Raw genomic sequence first — 20678 nt, 5'->3', positions numbered from 1 at the left:
ACTCTACGTTGTCTTATATTGCCTGTTTATGTGAATAATACTTATTAAATGATCTCTTAAAGATGAACGTAAAATAATTTCTAGTCTTTTAATATTATAAATGACACTTCAATGTGCATCATTGCAAGTATATTTTTATTTGTATTTAGAAGTTTAATTGTAGAAAAAGAATTCTACTTCTATGGAATTCCTGGGTCAAAAGATATGTGGGTTTAAAATTTTGATAGCTATTATACTTTTGAGAATTTTATCATGAACAGTGATAATACCATTTCCTGGCTAGTACCTAGCAGTTAATTTTTTTCCAAGGAGTAAAGATTTCAGAACACTAAAAGTGATTAGTCAAACATTTTTCCACTAGTTCTTTTGTTTTTCTTCATAAATGTAGATACATTACACACACACTCCCTTTTTTTTTTTACTCTATTAGTTTGCTAGACCTACCATAACAAAGTACTATAAACTGCAACATAAACAATAGAAATTTATTATCTTGCAGTTTAAAAGCTAGAAGTTGGAAATCAAGGTGTGGTAAAGGTTGGCTTCTTTTGAGGACTATGAGAGGCCTCTTCACTAGATGATGGTTTTCTGGCAGTCTTTGGCTTACATAGGTTTGAAGCAGCATAACACAAATCTTTATATGGTATTCTTCCTATCTACGTCTTTCCAAATTTTTTTACAAGGATAGCAATCATTGAATTAAGGGTCCACCTTGATAACTTCATTTTAATTTAATGAATTACATCTATAATGATCCTATTTTCAATTAACATCACATTCTGAGGTACTAGGAGTTAGGACTTTGATGCATGAACATACCAAAGTAACATTCTTCAGTAGCTTGTTGCTGGTGAGATTTCTGGTTTGCTTTCAAATGTTTAATTGGCAAATTGGCATCTCCAATTTTGAAGTGGCTGACCAGGAGCAGGTTTGCAAAGAATCAAACTCCATGAGCATTAATTGGTAAATTCTTCCAAAGCTGGGCTGGAGGTAACATCTTAATACCCATTTACAACTCATAAGATTGATGTTGGCCAAATCTGATTACATTGTTTCTCATTTATGACACTAAGGCAGGCTTCCTTCTATCTCTATCCTCATTTCATTATTTAATAGAAACATATAAAATAGCAAATATATGTAACATTTTAGATAGTGAGAATAATTTTTAATGCATATAAATCGTGCCTTATGGTATCATGCTTTAGAAATAATAATGGCAGATCATCAATCTAATCTATTCCCAGGTGAAGGAAAAATTTTAACATGGCAGAAATACTAAAGTTCATATTATCTAGTGATTGAACAAATTAGCTTCCTGAAGGAGAGTTCGGTCAATTCACACTTGAAACAACAGTACATAAAAGTGTCCTTTTTTAAAATCCTTATTAACACTATGTATTATATACAATAATTTGATCAAGAATGGTATGTGATGCTTTAATTCACATATATTTAATCACAAATGAGATCAAATATCTTTTCTTATGCAAAATATCTGTTCTTCATGAATAGCTTTAATATGTTGCCCATTTTTCTCTTAGGTTGATGACTTATTCAATCTGTAATTTTCTTCACATATTATTGGTATTAACCCTTTGTAATATTGGTCAAAGAATTTTCCCAAATTTTTTGTCTCAATTTTTGTGAAATTTTATTTAAATAGAAAAATGTTTGCATGTACTCAGATTTATCAGTATTTTTTCTGCAGCTCTGGTTATATGTGTTATATGTGTTTAGTTATATATGTTATATGTTATATATAGTTATATATGTTATATGTGTTTAGTCAGCTTTTTTGCCACTGTGACTAAAAGATCTGATAAGAACAATTTTAGAGGAGAAAAAGTTTATTTTGTGGCTCACGGTTTCAGAGGTCTCAGTCCATAAACTGCCCTGCCTGCTCCATTGCTTTGGGCCTGAGGTGAGGCCGCACACCATAGCAGAAGGAAAGCAAGCTCAGGACAGGACACCAGGAAGCAGAGAGAGAGAGAGAGCTTCACTCTCTGGCAATTATTATGTAATCTGTTGTTCTACTGATTTGAATTACCACCTTCATTTATAATAAATTTCTGCAAGTGTTGGAACTTTCTTTTTTGTAATCTTCTATTCTACTGCCTTTCAATTATTAGAGCAGAACAATTTATATTTATTTAAATATATGGTAAAGACTGGTCTCCAACCCCTCCACTACTTTTATGTTTTCAAATTGATGCAGGCTACTGTCATACAATTATTTTCCCAAATGCATTCTAGGATTACTTGTCAAGATCCAAGATGGTGTCAGAGGGAAATACTAGTTCTACAGTGCTGCATTAAATTTAAGAATTAGAATCACCATCTTTAAAATATTGAGTCATGTTACAAAATAACAAGGTGTATTTTCCCTTTGGAATTCAGTTTTATGCCCCTCTGTAAGCTTATGTTTCCCTTCTGCTGGTGTTATTATATGAGTTTTCTGTTACTGTAACAAGTTGCCACAAATTTACTGGTTACAAAACAACACAGATTTATTACTTGATAGTTTTGGAGGTCTAAAATGGGTCCCACTACGCTAAAATCGAAACAAGTCTGCTTTCCTTTCTAAAGGCTCTGGGAGAGAATCTGTTTTCTTACCTTTCCCAGCTTCTGTGAGCTGATTACATTCCTTTTCTCATGGCTAATTTCCAAATCCAAAACTAGCACCTTGCCTAATTCTGACACTGACTCTTCTTCATCCTTCTGCTTATAAGGATCTTTCTGGTTATACTGGGCTGCCTGAATAATCCAGAATGATATCATCTCCAAATTTATCTGCAGAGTCCTTCCTTCCATGTAACATAATGCATTCACAGGATGCAGGATTAGGACATGACATCGAGGGAGGCTATTATTCTACTGACCACTGTCATGAATGCTCCTTTCCATAGGCTGCCCTGCTGTCAATCATCCTTTTCTACCATCCCAAGTCTCTCTTAAGAATCTTTTTTAAAAGTTACATTTATTATTTTATTATTCTGTATTTATATTGTGATGTTCATGACTAGAATGTCATTGTAAATCTTTTTTTTTAAATATTTTTAAGTTGTTGATGGATCTTTATTTTATTTATTTATGTATGGTGCTGAGAATTGAACCCAGTGCCTCACACACGCTAGACAAACGCTCTACCACTGAGCCACAATCCCAACCCCATTGTAAATCTTTTCAGATACTTCCTTTTGATATTGTGGGAACTTGGCAAAGGAGTCAGACCACTTCCAAAAGCTTTTATCTACTCTGAGTCATTTGGAATTTTGAGTCATCACAGATGAAAGATTCATAAACCCACACTCCCTAGTGTTAGTGTTATTTTCCCCATTATCAGAAAAAGAATTTTGGAAGCCAAGTATCAGGTAGCTTGTATTAACATAATACTCCTATCGATTGTCTTAATTTACCTAGCATCTTAAAACTCATCTAATTCAAACTGTCATCTTCTATACGCAGGAGAAACCTTGTGTCAATCAGGCTATGCTTGAAGATTCCAGGGGTTGAGAACCTGCTACTTATTAAGCAGCAAATTTTATCCTTGGAAGCTCTAATTGTTAGAAACCTCATCTCCAACTTAAATCTTCTCCCTATTACTGTTTTCCCATCCTGTTTCTACCCCCTTGGAGATAGAGAACAATTCTAATCTCTCCTACATTTTGAATATTTGTAAAACATGTTCCTTTGCATCTCTTCCTCCTCTTTATTCTCCTCCTCTTCCTCCTTTTCCTCTTCTCCTCCTTACATGACACCAGTTTAATGCTCACTGTTGTCCTCACCCATATCCAGAGAAAACAGTGCATTTGGTCTTTGTCCCTTGTCACACGTTGGCCCCACCCAAGCCAAGTGCAACTGTGTGGGCTCTATGCACTGATGCTTTTGCTGCTTTGGTGTTCCCCCTCGTGGCTAGGAATGGAGCTGTGAAGGTTCTTGGAGATGCCATGTCCAAGTTGTCCAGGAAATCCCCAAAGATCCCCAAAAATCTTACTTCTGATTTTAAAAACCACCTCATTGGTACTTTTGTGAATCACTTGGGCTGATACACAGGTTCCTGATTATGTCTTTTATAAATGAAAAGGACAAGCTACTGCCCTGAGCCCCTATATGATGAGTAAAACTTTGCACTACCTTTCTAAAGCACACTCAGCATAATCCATTTAGCCTGTGTTTTATTAAATTACTAAACCAGATGATTCCCAATACTAGTTAGCTCAGAAGAGAAGAGGCCTGGCACTTTCTCTAGTTCAATATTAAATCAGCCATTGTCACTTTAAGTCTTTAACTGGTATACTACATTCTGACTCATACCTCCCAATTCTTGTGTTCTTAGTATTCATGATTGGTTGTTTTGAAGACACACTATTTGGTCTACACATTGTACAATTTACTGTTGCAGATAGAATAAAGCAGGGTAAGTAAAGCAAAGCATCAAAATTGGACATTCCCTCAGTCGTGAGGTAGGAGGTACAGGGCCTTATGAACCTGTTTAAGACTCAGGAATTGGACATTAGTTCTCTGGAACAGAGCTGACAAAGACCAAAGCAGAAAGTAAAGTTCTAAGCACACTATTATTATAAAAATTCAAGCCAAGTATCAAGTCTAGGATGCATTACCAGCATTAAAAAAAAGTAGAGACCAAATGTGGAAAAGTAACAACTACTCACCAAGTGGACTCCAGTACTATGTTAAAAATAGATGAATCTCAGAAACATAATATTGTAGAAAAAAATTACGAGCAAACAAGAGCATTGTATACTATATGCATAGATTTCAAAAGCATAAAGTACTTCAAACCTATTCTTTATTGATACTTGTGCTTAAATTTTAACAATAATTGATGGAATTTTAAATGTGAAATTTAGAACAACATTTTGCTCTGTTAGTGAAGGGAGACAGATGGATTAGAGAGAGGAATATGCAGTTGGGGTGTGAGGGTGGATTTCAGTAATTAAGAGGTAATGATCAATCCCTTGAAAATCACTTGAACTAAGTAGTGCACATATGTGGATTAATTTTTTTATTATCTTGCATATTCTCCTTTGAGGATATTTGGCAGGTATTTTGTTGAATTACCCTCTTTTTATGATATGAAATATTTGATTGCATAAGTATAGTTTTATTCTTTGTTTTATATCTCCTTTCCTTGAAGTGGGCTTTTACTTTCCACAGGAAGCCTTGTACTACAAAAATTAATTTTCCATGAAAAATTATGGCATGTCCTTAGGAAGCAGAAGAGGGAGCACTTCATGACTGTTTAAGATTTTTTTTCTTTGTGCATATATCTGTACATGTTTGCAGAGGTAAACATGTTTGCAGAGGAAAATTCCTAGCTACTAGGTGCCATTAGTTATCTCAGCCTGCTGAATTTTCATGATATTTTTCTTTCTTTCTTTATATTTTCTAATTTTTAAAAATAAATGTCTATACTTCCTTTTAATTATTCTTTATAGACATACATAATATTGTTGATTTTGGTATAATTACACAAGCATGGAATATAATTTGCGCCAATTCAGTCCCCAGTACTGTCCCTTTCCCTCTGCTCCTCCTTCCCATTATTCTCTTTTTTCTATTCTACTGATAGTTCTTCCATTTATTTACACTTTTTAAAATTAGTGCATTATGTATATACATAAAGGTGAAATTCACTGGTATATTCATATATGTACATAGGAAAGTTTGGTCAGGTACATTCTACTGTTCTTCCCTTTCCTCATCCCTTTTTCTTCCCCCTCAATTCCCATCCTCCACTCCATTGATCTCTCTTCTGTTTTCATGGGATTCCCCCTAACCTAACATAACTGTCCCTTCCCTTCCCTTCCCTTCCCTTCCCTTCCTTTCCCGTCCTTTCTATTTTTTCCTTATTTTGGTCTAGGTTTTGCATATGAGAGAAAACATATGATCCTTGACTTTTGGGATCTGGTTTATTTCACTTAGCATCCATTCATTTCCATCCATTTGCCAGGAAATGACATAATTTTATTCTTCTTTATGGCTGAGTAAAATCTATTGTGTGATCACATTTTATTAATCCATTCATCTGTTGACAGGATCCTAGGCTGTTTCCAAGCTTGGCTACTGTGAATTGTGCTGCCATAGATTGTTGAGGCAGCTATATCCTTATAATATGCTGATTTTTGTATTGTATAAACATCAAGTCATATGGTGATTCCCTTCCTAGTTTTTTGAGGAATCTCCATACTGCTTTCCAGAATGGTTGTACTAATTTCCAGTCCCATAAACAATGTATGAGCATACCTCTTTCCTCATATTCTCACCCACATTTTATTTGTATTCTTGATGATTGCCATTCTGACTGCAGTGAGATGAAATTTCAGTGTAGTTTTGACTTGCATTTCCATGATTGCTAGAGATATTGAATATTTTTCATATATTTATTGACAATTTGTATCTTTGAAAAGTCTCTCTTCAGTTCTTTAGACCAGTTATTGAACTGTTTGTTCAATGTTAAGTTTCTGAGTTCTTTATATATTCTGGGTATTAATCCCCTATATGAGGAGGAGGTGGCAAAGATCTCCTTTTATTCTGTAGGCTTTCTCTTCATACTTTTTATTGTTAACTTTGCTGTGCAGAGCTTTTTAATTTTGTATTGTCTCACTTACTGATTCATGGTTTTATTCCTTGTGTTTTAGGAGTCTTGTTAAGGAAGTCAGTGCCTATGCCAGTGTATTGGAGTGTTGAGTCTACATTTTATTCTAGAAGTTGCCAAGTTTCTGACATAATTACTTGGTCTTTGTTCTGCTTTGATTTGTCTTTTGTGCAGGAAGAGAGATAGGGATCAGTTTTCATTCTTCTTCATATTGATATCCAGTTTTCCCGGACCATTTAAAAGGCTATCTTTTCTCCAACATATGTTTTTGGTACCTTTGTTGAGTATCAAATGATTAAGTATGTAGATTTGTCTCTGTGTCTTCTATTCTATTGGTCTGCATGTCTGTTTTGTGTCAAAACCATGCTGTTTTTGTTACTATAGCTCTGTAGTATAATTTAAAGTTCAGTATTATGATGCCTCCAGCATCCCTCTTCTTGCTCAGAATTAGTTTGACTACTCTAGATCTCATTCTTCCAAAAATTTTTTTGAAATATTTTTTCTAGTTCTGTGGCAAATATCATTGGTATTTTGATGGGGATTACACTGAATCTGTATAACACTTTTGGTGGTATGACCATTTTGATAATATTAATTCGGCCTATCCAAGAACATGGGAGGTCTTTCTATATTCTAAGGTCTTTAATTTCTTTCTTCAGTGTTCTGTGTTTTCATTGTAGAGGTCCTTCACCATCTCAGTTAGATTTATTCCAAAGTATTTAATTTTTTGAGGTTATTGTGAATGTGATAGTTTTCCTAATTAAATCTTTTAATGAAGAGGTAAATTAGCCCATTCTGTATGGTTAAATTTCAAAGTTGTTTTCAAAGATTTAAAAATCTTCATAATTCTTCATAAGCACAGTAAAAGTTCAACTTTACCAAATCCATGGATTGTTCTGAGGAGTTTAATTTAAGATAAACAAGGGTTTTAGCTGGAGACTCTTTTTTCATAGACTCTTCAATTTTATTGTTGTAATCTCAGTTTTTCACCCCCTCCTTGAGATAAAGTGTTGCTATGTTGCCCAGGCTGGCCTTGGACTTGCAACTCCCTGCCTTAGCCTCCTAAATAGCTATGACAATTTTTCTTTGATAAACAAAGCAGTAAACAACAACAAACAAACTAAAAGGCAAAATCATGGACATCTGAAAAAGGCATAATCATTTCCATAACTACTAGTTAGATTTGCTTAAAGGACACTTGAGACTGTTAATCAATAAATGTTTATGGATCACCTACTATGTGAAAGGTCCTGTATTGTTCCTTTGGATAGAGTGGTGTGGTATACAAGACAAATTTCAGCCTTCATGGGGCTTCCAGTCATCTGGTATAAACACTATGCAATATGTTTCATCCATAATTTTGTCCATGGATAATTTGCCAGTAATGAGGCATTTCTTCTGTTGGTTTTTGGTGCAATTTGTTGGATTATAATTTATGAGTGCATTTTTATTTTAGTAGATAAGCAATATTCTTAATTTATAAAAAATATTTTTTGTATTAACCCAAATTTACCCTCCTTGACTTATGAACATTTGTCATTATGTATGAACTTGAGATAAACCTACCACAGCAACTGCTGGCTTTCCCTCTCCTGTTTGGGACAGCTCTTGAGGGAGAGGCTTTTAGGTATGTCGAGGAAACTATCATGTGGCTGTGAAGCTTCTGTGGAAGACACTAAGGTTCCTTCCATCATTTCTTCTCCGACACGGTTTTTACATCATATACCATTCTGATTGCTTTCCCCTGGGTCACTCTTTGTTGTTGAAGATAAATTACTCCCAATTTCCTTTTTTCAATAGAGAAAAGTGAACATAATTGACTCTTTGATGTATAAGGGTCTGGTTTGGTCAGAAAGCAATTACACTGACCTTGACTTCTGTACTATAAATATCATTATAGAAGAAGTAGGTGCTCATACTAAATTTTTATCAACCCTTTCCTTTATCTTGGAAGATTATTTGAAAATATGAGTTTAGTTTCTTATGTATTTCTAAATACTGAAATATATTTTATTAGATAACAAATATCAGATATAAATCATGATTAATTTTGAAATTCTTCATGCAGATAATATGTCTTCTCCAGCAGACTGTGAACCTCTTGAGAGCAAGGATTATGTTTTGTTTTTAAAAATCTCTAGTACTCAGCACAGTAATATACTCTCTCTCTCTCTCTCTCACACACACACACACACACACACACACACCTTTTTTGAAAAATGCCCAATAATTATTTGGCAACCAATTAATGTAAAATGAAATGAATTTCAATATTTAGAATACATTGAATTATCTGACACAGAATTGTACCTACATTTTGTCCTAACCTGAAAAGGGTAACCTTAGTAAATTAATTAACAGTACACACAGAGAAAAATGCTGGTGTATTGGATGGTAATAGTTTTAACTCTAAATGACTGAAAATGCTTGCCTGAGCTCTATAAACAAAATTGCATCAAGACCAAGGAAAGTAAAGATAGCCTTAGCTCTGAAAATGCCTCCTTATAAGCTTCTTCTTTGGGGAAAAATATTTTCCCACCAAACTTTTGCTATGTATAAATGGCCAAAGTTTCATCATATAGCTCTCTCTAGGGGGCAGGCAAAGTGAAAATGACTGTTGATTAAACAATAGTTTATACCACAACTAGGAAAAAGACATACAATTCAAGAAGAGGGCAAGACCTTTACTAGTTCAGGAATAAATTCAGGGAAACTAAATTATAAGAACTCCTTTAAAATTATCACTGGTGGTGCTTGGTCATATAATTCAGATGGATGAATCATCAGCTCTTAATCAGTTTTGGAAGATCTGATGAAATTGAGTATCTTTCCTAGTTTTTGTAAATCAAAAAAGACTATGTCTTTATTATAAAGCTGCTTTTTTTTTTTTTTTTTTTTTCCTTTCCAGGAGTCCTATCCAAAGAAGAGAAATTATACTATGGAAATTGTACCATCTGCTTCTCTGGATACTTTTCCTTCAGAAAATGAGAACTTTCTTTGTGATCTCATGGACACAGCTGTTACAAAGAAACCTTGCTCCTTAGAAATTGCAAGGGCACCGTCCCCAAGAACTGGTAATATTTCTTACTCACAATTGGGCCAATTCAATTTGCATGTTTATGTAAGTGAAGATTATTATTTTGATTTCACATTACATTATCAATATGAAAGTGCCCAATACATTCCAAGTAATAATTTCTGCATTTTAAACTGAGTATAGGCTTACCTAACTTATTAGGTGTTTTTTTTTTTTTTTAATGTGAAATCTCTTGACTGTAGATAAGAACCATTCATGGGAATGGTTTTGCCTTGATGAAGACACTTTCAAACTGTTTAATGATGAAAAACCTTCTTGGTTAGATACAAAACTTTAGGTTCTTAGAATTTCATGATTTGGTAGTAAGAGTCTCTACATACTTTTTGGTAGCATATCTGTTCCTAAGTTATGAAAGTATTCTTAGCTTACTTAGTATTTTACATCTTTTATGGCATTTTCAGATCCATTATTTTACTTATTCACATTTAAAAACTAGTGAACAAGGCAAGACAAATATTATTCCCATTTTACTGCTAAGGAAATTGGAGCGGTGTCATATTTAAGCTCAGTAAGTCACAAGGCCTATGCCTAAACATGTATTACTGACTATCATCATATTTGTTTCCTATTGATTTGCCACTGCCTTTAAGAACAAATGCAGGATAGTTATGTGAAAGCTAATGAAGGAGTAAAATTTCAAGTTCATGGTCAATATATTCACTACTACAAGGAATTGGAGGAAATGTTCTAAAGAGAGACTTTTTTGGGTTTGGAAATCCAATTGCTGCTTGCTTAGGGCTATAAATTTTAAGTGTGGTAAATCAGATTTCTGGAAGGAAACAGTGAGAGATTGGGAAATGGAAAATAAGAAAAGTGGTGTGGAGGATATAGATTACTCTTTCAAGATTAGAAGAGGTATTGATGTTAGCAGAAGAGGAAAGAAGGTAAGACAGGGAAATGGTTAGTTTATTTTAGGATAAGGAAAACTTGCAGTTTAGAGGTAGGAGGAATTTTTTGGTGGAGAAAGATATTGAAGATAGTGAATGAAAAGAAAGACTAGAATGGGTAAAGTTCAAGAATTAACTAGTCTAAGAAAACACAGACATTGATTCCCCTGAAGTAGAGGAGAACATGGTTATGAATGTAGAGAAATTCTGAAATATGTATTTCCAAATGGACTCAATTTCTGGATCAGATTAAAAGGGCTCTGAATGAAAGGAAAAACTAGCTCTAGAGAATGGTAGAAATAAAACTCAGAAAAGTCACTATAGATAATAAGCTAGGGGATTTTTACAAAATTTTTAGCAGTACTGAAGCTTGCATGTTGTATGAATAATAAATGTGCAAAAGGAAGATTTTTAGGATAAAGTAAAAATCATAGTAATGAAGAGAGTTAAACTTTATTGAGTATTTACTAAGTGCTTTATATGCATCATGTAATTCTTATAATGGTGTGAGGTACTAATATCATATACACACTTTACAAATGAGGCAAGAGAGGTACTGAAACATTGTTATCTCCCAAGGTTACATGTTAATAATGGAAGAATCTGGCATTTGAACTTGTGTTGTTCAACTTGTGTTCTTAAACACTATGCTATCGTGCTGCCTTTATTGGAGGATGAGGAGGAGTAACACAAACTCTCAAGAAATGTGAAGCCAATACTGGAAGTCCCAGGAAAGCATAAACTTCAAATGAACTGCAGATTTGTCTGAAAGTAGAAGAGTAGTGAGTGATCCAGAAATACTCACAGACAATGCAAACAATGCTGATCCCAAACTATGGAAGTGGGTGAAAAAGAACTTTTCCATAAGAGAAGTAAAGAGGGAAACTGTGTATTAGTGGGGGAAAGTCAGGTCAACTAGGAAAATGAAGGGACTACATGTGTAAAAGTTAGAAGAGCTTTTATCAGGGCACCATGGGTAGGGGGTTGTCAGGAGCGATAGAGGAGGGAATCAGAGAGTGGCTGCTGTTTATTCATCAGGGAGTCAAGAACTAACTCATTTCCTGCATGTGCCAGGACAGAGGAGTGAAGAAGACACAGACTGAGGAAACAAGGCTTATTAGGCTCAGATCAGTTTTCCTGTGGGCAACAAATAATGCTGAATAAAAATATAGAAAAGAAAAACTTCTTAAAATTATCAAACGCTGACAGGAAAATTAAACAAATTGAATCATATCTAAATTTGAAACTTCTTTTTATCAGTACATTAGTAAGAAATAGTCAGGCCAAAACATCGGCAAATGTGGGGAAGCCAGTGCATAAATAAAGCCACTTTGACCCAAGCAATTTTCGGAGCCTGCTCTTAAGTGTTGGTGCTCAGAGCTTCTGTGAATTTAGATACAGAAAGGAAATCTCTGTGCCCGTCCAGTATGCGAAATCTAATATGAAATTCTTCCTCCACAGAGCTGGCATTCCCAGAGGTACACCCTCACAGTGATGAGAAGTAAACATGTCTCATATTCTCTGTCCTAAGAATTTAAAAAAAAGAAAAGACTATTTGTCATGAGCAGAACAAGAGGGAAAGTTCCTAAAGTGTTAATACTATAAAGAAGCACTAGAGGGAAAAGAGGGGTGGGAGAGGTGGGGGGGGAAGGGAAAAAATAACAGAATGAATCAAACAACATTACCCTATGTAAATTTATGATTACACAAATGGTATGCCTTTACGCCATGTACAAACAGAGAAACAACATGTATCCCATTTGTTTACAATTAAAAAAAAAAGCACTTACACAGATTTGCACACCAAATTCACATCACTTAGATCGTCCAAAAATTGCCAATCCATGAGTTTAGTTTTAAGCAATACCCTCAGGTACTAAGCAGAAGCAATGAGGAAGGGAAGAATCTTCTCTGTTCCTAGGTCTCAAGTGATTCCTGTAAATACTTTTCTTATTAAAATTAGAAGTTTGTAATAATTAAGCTGTCTACAGAGAAGAATCCCAAATAGGAACCAGCAGACACAAGGTAGATTCACACCTGAAAAGACTTCACATATTGTAATTCTCAAATTCAGACTATAAAATGACCATGATGTTATAAAGAAAAGACAAGCTTGGATGTAATTGGGGAAATAGAAGATAAAAACAATTACCTGATATATTTGAGAAGACAAAGTAAACTTCAAGAAATGGAAAAGAGAATAATCTACAAACTCAAAATTTAATATTCAGTGGAAGGGTGGAAAAGTGGATTAGGTTCAGCTGAAGATTTAGTGAACAGGATATGAAGCCAGAGGAAATTTTTCAAAACATTGCATGGAGAGACAAAGAGATAGCAAATCTCAAAGAAAAGGTGAGAGACTTGGTAGTGTACACACTGAGAAATTCTTACATGTCTAATGTAAGAATGTCTAATAAGAGTTTCAGAAGGAGAAAAAAGGGGGGAAAGTAATATATTTGAGGAGATATTATCCCCAAAAGGCATAACCCTTCCCTTGAGCTTACATGGAGAAAGAGAAGTGAACAATTAAATTCAATAGATTATAAGAAGTCCTAAGATAATGCTTCACAAGTGGTACTTTGGGAGCAGAAAGGAGGAACATTTAATCTTACCTAGAAGTTTGAGGAATACTTTTTAAAGGATATAATGTCTGTGTCAATTATCCATTGCTATTAACGATCCACCAAAACATACTGACATCAGTCATTCATTTTGCTCATGAATCTTCAAATCTGGCAGGGTTCATTTTGCAGGAATTGCTTGTTTGTATACCACATCGTATGAGCTGGGGTTGCTCAACAGGACGAAAGAGAACCACCTTTAAGATGGCCCGTTCGTGTGGCCAGCAAGTTGGTATTGGCTATAAAACCGGAAAGCTTGGCTAAAGTTATGAGCTGAGGGCTTCTTTTCTTTTCCACTGACTTTTTGGATCTCCTCACGATGTCTTGGCTGAATTCTGAGAGTGCACATCCCTCCCCAGAATAAGTAGGAGCTGAATCATTTTGATTGTCTCACGATTCTGGCAGCTGGAGATCTTCAGGGTCAGCATGGTCAGGGTTCTGGTAAGGACTCTCTTCAGTCTTAGAAAGGTGTCATCTCACCATGTGAAACTGTGAGCTATTTTTTGTGCATGTGCAGAGAGAGAGTCTTTGATTTTTGCCACAAGTAAATAACCACATCTAAGCAAAAGACTGCAGAGAGAAAAGAGCCCTCATCTCCAGCTTCCAGTTGTGTTTTCTTCCTTTTAAGCCTTCATCAGCATCTTCCCCACTGCCCTTCGGGCTTCCACAGAGTTCCTCCTTGGCCCCTCCTGTCTTCACAGTCTTGTTTTGAAGCTCTTCCAGCTTCTCCTCCTCCCCAACCCGGGCACGTTAATGCCACGTATGTTTTCATTATGGAGAACTCCATTTCCAGCTATCAAAATCTATTCTGGTTATTAATTACTTCACAACAACCCCCAAATCTGTGAGTTAGGGGGAAAAAAAGAGTCATTTATTTTGCATATAAACTTGCAATTGAAAAGAGGTTGGCAGGAATAGCTTGTCTCTATTCCAAGAAATGTCAGCAGGGGCAGCTTGACCAAAGGGTGTAGGATCTGTGCTCAGAATTCTTACTTAGGTAGCTAGCATGGCCTGCTTGGCCCTTCTTAAGGAATGTGATGGGTTCCAAGAGCAAATCCTAAGAGAAAGAAGAAGAAGCTATACTGCCTTTTATAGCTTAGACTTGGAAGGCAGCATCATTTCCTACGTAGTCAAGATCCTGCCCTATAGGTGAACTGAGGAAATTTAATTCCCTTTCCTCTGGATGAAAAAGTGCTAACTAAAGTCACATTATAAGAAAAATATAGCCACTTTTGGAAAATACAAATTCCTATAAATTTGTGTCATTTTTGCTGTCTTTTTCTAATGGAATTTATTTCTTCTTTTTTTTTGTTCTTTTCAGATATACATGTCAGTACAGTGTATTTTGGCATATTATACATACATGAAGTATAACTTATCCTACTTAGGATCCCATTCTGTGGTTGTACATGATGTGGAGTTTTACTGGTTGTGTATTCATATATGAACATAGGAAAGTTATGTCCAATACATTCTACTGTCTTTCCTCATCCCAACTCACTCCCTTCCCTTCTTTCCCTTTGTCTAATTCAATGAATTTCTATTCTTCCCTCCCTTCCCTCCTTAATGTGTGTTAGCATTCACATATTAAAGAGAGCATTTGTCCTTTGGTTTTTTTGGGGCTGACCTATTTCACTTAGCATGATAGTCTCTAGTTCCATCCATTTACCATCAAATGCCATAATTTAATTCTTATTTATGACTGAATAATATTCCATTGTGTATATATACCACATTTTCTTAATTCATTCATCTGTTGAAGGGCATCTAGGTTGATTTCATAGCTTAGCTGTTGTGAATTGAGCTACTATAAACATTGATGTAGCTGCATCACTGCAGTATGCTGATTTTAAGTTCTTTGGGTATATGCTGTGGAGTGGGATAACTGGGTCAAATGGTGGTTCCATTCCAAGTTTTCTGAGCAATCTCCATACTGCTTTCCCAAGTGGTTGTACCAACTTGCAGTTCCACCAGCAATATATGAATGAATGAATCTTTTGCCCACATTCTTGCCAACATTTATTGTTACTTGTATTCTTTATAATTGCCATTCTGACTAGAGTGAGGTGAATCTCAGTGTGGTTTTAATTTGCATTTCTCTAATTGCTAGTGATATTGAACATTTTTTCATAATTTGTTGACCAATCATATTTCTTCCTCTGTGAAGTGCCTGTTCAATTCCTTTGCCATTTATTGGTTGGGTTTTTTGTTTTTTTGGTGACAAGTTTTTTGAGTTCTTGGTATATCCTGGAGATTACTGCTCTAACTGAGGTGCAGGTGGCAAAGATTTTCTCCAATTCTGTTGACTATTCATGTTCTTGATTGTTTCCTTTGCTGTGAAGAAGCTTTTTAGTTTGATACCATTCCATTTATTGATTCTTGATTTGACTTCTTTCAGTTTAGGATTCTTGTTGAGGAAGATGATTCCTAAGCGAACATGATGAAATGTTGGGCCTACATTTTCTTCTAGTAGGTACAGGGTCCCTGGTCTAATGCCTAGGTTTTGATCCACTTTGAGTTTTGTGCAGAGTGAGATAGGGGTTCAGTTTCATTCTACTACATATGGTTTTCCAGTTTTCTCATTTTCTGTTGTTTTTCAAAGGGGTAAGAGTTAAATTGCATGATGTTAATTTTCCCCAATGGTGTTTGATCACTTGGATTCACTGTAGAAACCAATTTTCCCAGTTAACCAGCTAAATTCATAATGATTGATAGTCTTTGCACTTTGGACTTTGATTGTGAATTCCAGAGATGAGGAATACAGAATTAAAATGGGAGTTTTGTGTTTTTAATGATAGGAATAGGGATGAATACAGGTAAGAGCACTTTCCGTTCATTCCTATATGGTACCTTGGCAAGTGAGCCCCACAGAATTGCTCCCATAAGCACCATAACAGGTAGACGAAAACACAAATGTAACTGTCTCTTTTCTGCCTGGGTGAGGAAATAGTATTTTCTCTATTGACTCTATTAACCCATATCTTTAGGTTTGTGTGCATCCTATCATTTCTAAGTCTCTAACTCTTCTGTGCCTAGTCCCTATGACTCCTATATAGCTTTAATCTTTCCCCTAAAGAGCAACTAACAAAGATGATGAACTTAGGAAGTTGCTGATCTCTCTTGGTGTTACTGATGTATTCCCTTTGTTACTGAGTTCTTTATTGGCTAAAGGTAGGACTTCTTGATGTGGAAGCATCTCCTAATGTACATCTACTTAATGTATAGTCTGTCAGAAGCCCTCAAATTGGACTGGGTAGGTAACTACCATACAGTTCTTCATCGTTTTAATAACCATTTAGTGAGTACCTCTGGCGTTGTAGGCATTGTGCTAAATGTTGCAGAAGAAACAGAATGAAAGCTACAAGTTCTCACAGTAAGGAACTTAGAACAGTAATAAGTGCAATGAGCAAGGTAGGCATGAGTTGGGTAGGAGGGGAGGGATGTGAGAAATATGCCAAGGAAATTCTGCCTGATCTCAGCCTCAAAGAAGGAAGGACCAGAAGGATGAATGGGAGGTGTATGACACTGTAGGCCAGGGACCATGTGTGCAGAGATCCAGAGGTGTGGAAGAGCAGAGTGCATTGAGAGACTGGCTCACTTAGAGCACAGGGTGCTGCTAGGGTAGAATGCAGGGAGGACAACAGGTGATATGCAGAAGGTCAAACTTCATCTGACAGCCAAGGTGAACCACTGATGGACTTGGCATGGTCAGGTCTTTGCTTTCATATCATACATCTGAAGCAAAATGAGTAGATTGGACAAAAGTGGTTGGAAGCAGGAAGAATAATCAGCAGATCAGTGTGCAATTGCAGCAAGAAATGAAGGTGACCAGGACAAAGGTAATGCCAGGGAAGAGGGAGAAGTGGACCCAGAGATGAAAGGTGTGTAGAAGGGATTCCTTCTTCCCTTGGAGATTCTGACATTTGGGAAATAAGTAACTAAGGACATTAAAGAATCACATCTCAAGGAATGCGTTTTGAGCTTTAGGTTAATGGTATTGAATAGCACGGCTTGGGCTGACAGACAGAATTCAAATTACTACCCTACACAGGAACTTCCACTGGAAGCTTTCCTGGAGAGAGGAAGAGAAAGAATGACAGTGCCGGAGACAGAAGTGATCGGGTCTCCAGAGAACCTGTTATGGGCTAAATTGTTCACCCCCCACACCACCCCAAGAAAAAAAGAGCTATTAATATCTCACTGCTATAGTTTAGATATGAAGTGTTTCCCAAAAACTCATGTGCGAGACAATGCAAGTTTAGAGGTGAAATGATTGGGTTATGACAGCTTCAACCTAACCACTACCTTAGTGAATGGATTAACTGGTTGGTAACTGTAGGCAGATAGGGTGTGGCTGGAGGCGCTGGGTAACCCAGGTCACGCCTTTGGGGTATGTATTTTGTATAGTAGTGAAAAAGCTGACTAAAATAATAATCCCTAGTACTCAAGAATGACCTTATTTGCAGAATTTGGAGAAGGTTTTATAATAGTAATCAAGGTAAAAATAAAGTCATTAAGTAGGCTGTAATCCAACATGACTTCTGTCCTTATAAAAAGTGGAAATTTAGAGACAGACACCCACAGTGGAAACACAAAGTGAAGAGATACACGGAGAAGGCTATTTGTAAGCAAAGCACAGCCCAGAGGCCTGGAACAGATCCTTCTTCCATAGACCTCGGAAGGAGCCAAACATGTTGACATCTTGATTCTGAATATCTAGCCTCCAGAACGAAATACATAAATTTCTGTTGTTTGAGCTACACAGTTAGTATTGTTACAGCAGCCCTAGGAAACGAACACAGGGAATGTAACAGCACAGAAACTTGTACCCAGGAAGGAGGGGCGCATGAAGAGGGTTGGACCTGTGAGTATGGACCACATCCTGACTGGCTTGCTTGCCTCAGAGACTTAGCAGTTTGAGGGTCTTGGTTGTGACTGGAAATGCCATTTGTAGAAATATAATATGTATCTTATCAGAGAATTGGAGTTAAATGTGCATGCTATTTCCCTTTCTTTGGTTGCTTCTTATATTAATTAACCAGATGAGCTAGTATGAAATAGATTTCATCCTGACCACAAGAAAAAAATTATCATATTAGTTTAATTTAAATATGAAAACATATTATTAGTATAGCTATATTCAGCAAGAATTTACAATTCAACCAAAAAAATGCTTCCAAGAATTTTACTAGAGTTTCAGTGACTACAGATTTCATATGGAGTAAAGGTTGATATTGCTCTATCACTGGACTTTGTAAATAAAGATCAGCAGTACTTCTTCGTAAATAAAGATTAGTCTAGTACTTGCTTGGTAAATTTGCAAAGACTCATGTTTATGCAGTCAATGTTAAATCATATTTCACTTATAGCATCAAGCAAAGGACCATATAAAATGATGTGGTGACTCAGTTACATGAATGAATAAATAATTAAATGAATAAATTATCTTTAAAAGAAAATGACTGTAATGGCAGTGAAAACCTTTATAAAATAGTCAGATGCCATCAAAGATAATGCTTTATTATCTGCCTTTCATTTAATTTTAACCTTCACAGGGGAATTTTTCCATTTTATGGTAACTAAGCAACCTGTTATTTTGAATCATTTAGTACAGGTTTTGCGCAGTATGGATGCTCAATAAATCCATTTTGATTAATGACCAATTTATAACAACACCAGCAAAGACTCTTTCCAATCCTGTTGAAATAGAATAGATGATCTTGGATAAAAAGGACACACTGAATAGCTACATGCTAGCACAGTGTGTGTCTTGGTTACCTCTATTCAATTTGGTAATGTACCTGTTGGACTTGTTCAATCTGACAGGAAGATACCATCTGGTGAGTAGCCCTGCACACCCCCACTACACCTTCCCCAACATCTGAAATGGGTACAGTATTGCAATTCTGATTCTATAACTTATTTATAACTAAATATTTCTTAGAATAGTGAAGCTTCCTTAATTCTAATGCCAAAATTTTGAAATTAAAAGAATTCTGACTGGACTAGGGCAAATGTTTATCTCTGCTAAGCAAGTGAGGAGTGTCAACATGATTTCTGTGGGGATGTTTAAACTCATTTAAAAGAGCAAACTATTTTAAGGCCCTTGGAAGCATTCTTTTACATACAAATATTGGCCTTTCTGATAAGAACCATATTTTATCAAACAGCAGTTATTTATTTGGCATTTGTTCTGTACTCAGTGCTTTCTTAGCCATTTATTAAAACACATATCTACATGGTAAATTGCTGGCCCATCCCTGGATTGTGGAGGGGCAAAGAGAGAAAACTAGGGCAGCTGAACCTGTAGTGAAGTCCTGGTGCATAAGCGATTTCCTTCATCCATGTGGACGGGCTGCCAGTTTGAAAATGTAGGCATCTCAGTTTACTCAAATTCATGAATATTTACTATATTTGGAAAACAACATTCTAAATAAAAATAAAATTATACTTTTTTCCCCTCAAATCAATTTTGCCTAGTATCCTATATGAATTAACATGAACCATACACTAAGGTTTCTAAAAACATAATGAACACTCCCTAAGTTGATGATGTGGGAATATAGGCCTTTTAAGATGATGTTGATATCTTGTGAAACAGAATCTCTCCTACAACATGAGAGTACTTATAATAACGAAGTAAACATTCATTAATTCATAAACTCACGCTTACCAAATTCATACAGGCCCTTCAGACTACTCTCCATTACACTCTTTGTCTCTTCTCTACAAACCTCAGGTACTTTTCCTACCTTGTCACTTACTCTGAGCAGGTGGTCTCATATATTAATTCTTAAGGAAAATGGAAGCCATCAGGTGGAACTTTGTTAAAGTTTCTTCATTAAGTGTATAAATACAAAGCGCCCCTCTACCCTTCTTCTTGCTCATTCATACTGTTAAAAATAAATTCATTTTTTTTAAAATTAAAAAATAAATAAATAAATGGGGTTCCCTCTTCCTATTCAAGGTTTTAAAGTTGTCTCTAGCCTTTCTGCCTTCTTAGAAATTTAACTCTTACATTCCTCATTCCTCTTCCTCCCTTCAATTTTGTTTTCTTCTTTTGTGATGCTGGGAATGGAACCCAGGGCCTCCTACACCCTAGGCAAGCACTCTACCGCTGAGCTAGCCCACCCTCCTGTATTGTAGATTGTCCTTTTCTATTGGATCATGCACATTAAGGTTTAAATTTGCTCAAGTCTTTTTGATTTGAAAAGCAATAACAAATGACAACTAATAATGAAAGCAAAACTGAACAGCAAATAAAAAGTTCCTTGATCCCATTTGATGTCTCAGCTTCTGTTCTATCTTTATCCCACATTCTGTCTTTATTCCCTTCCTTCCTTTTCACTTCTTAGCCCACCAAAGTTAGGTTTCCATTCCCCAGTGCTCTCTTGAGCACTGTTATCTCAAGGTAACAATGACCTTGATGTCACAGAATCCAAAAGAACATTTTT

The 20678-nt window shown here is 35.8% G+C and overlaps 1 protein-coding gene across 13 annotated transcripts in view; it reads left to right on the top strand.

Moving 5' to 3' along the window:
• Positions 1-20678, top strand: part of Anks1b (ankyrin repeat and sterile alpha motif domain containing 1B) — a 1141006-nt gene that overhangs the window by 427906 nt on the left and 692422 nt on the right. For all 13 annotated transcript variants that reach the window (XM_047548161.1, XM_047548162.1, XM_047548158.1 and 10 more), the window contains one exon: positions 9528-9693. In XM_047548161.1, the coding sequence (XP_047404117.1) occupies positions 9528-9693 (166 nt within the window). The remainder of the gene's footprint in view (positions 1-9527; positions 9694-20678) is intronic.

The sequence above is a fragment of the Sciurus carolinensis genome, chromosome 4 (assembly GCF_902686445.1).
Source record: "Sciurus carolinensis chromosome 4, mSciCar1.2, whole genome shotgun sequence".
NCBI lineage: Eukaryota > Metazoa > Chordata > Mammalia > Rodentia > Sciuridae > Sciurus > Sciurus carolinensis.
This window is presented reverse-complemented; position numbering and strand designations above follow the sequence as displayed.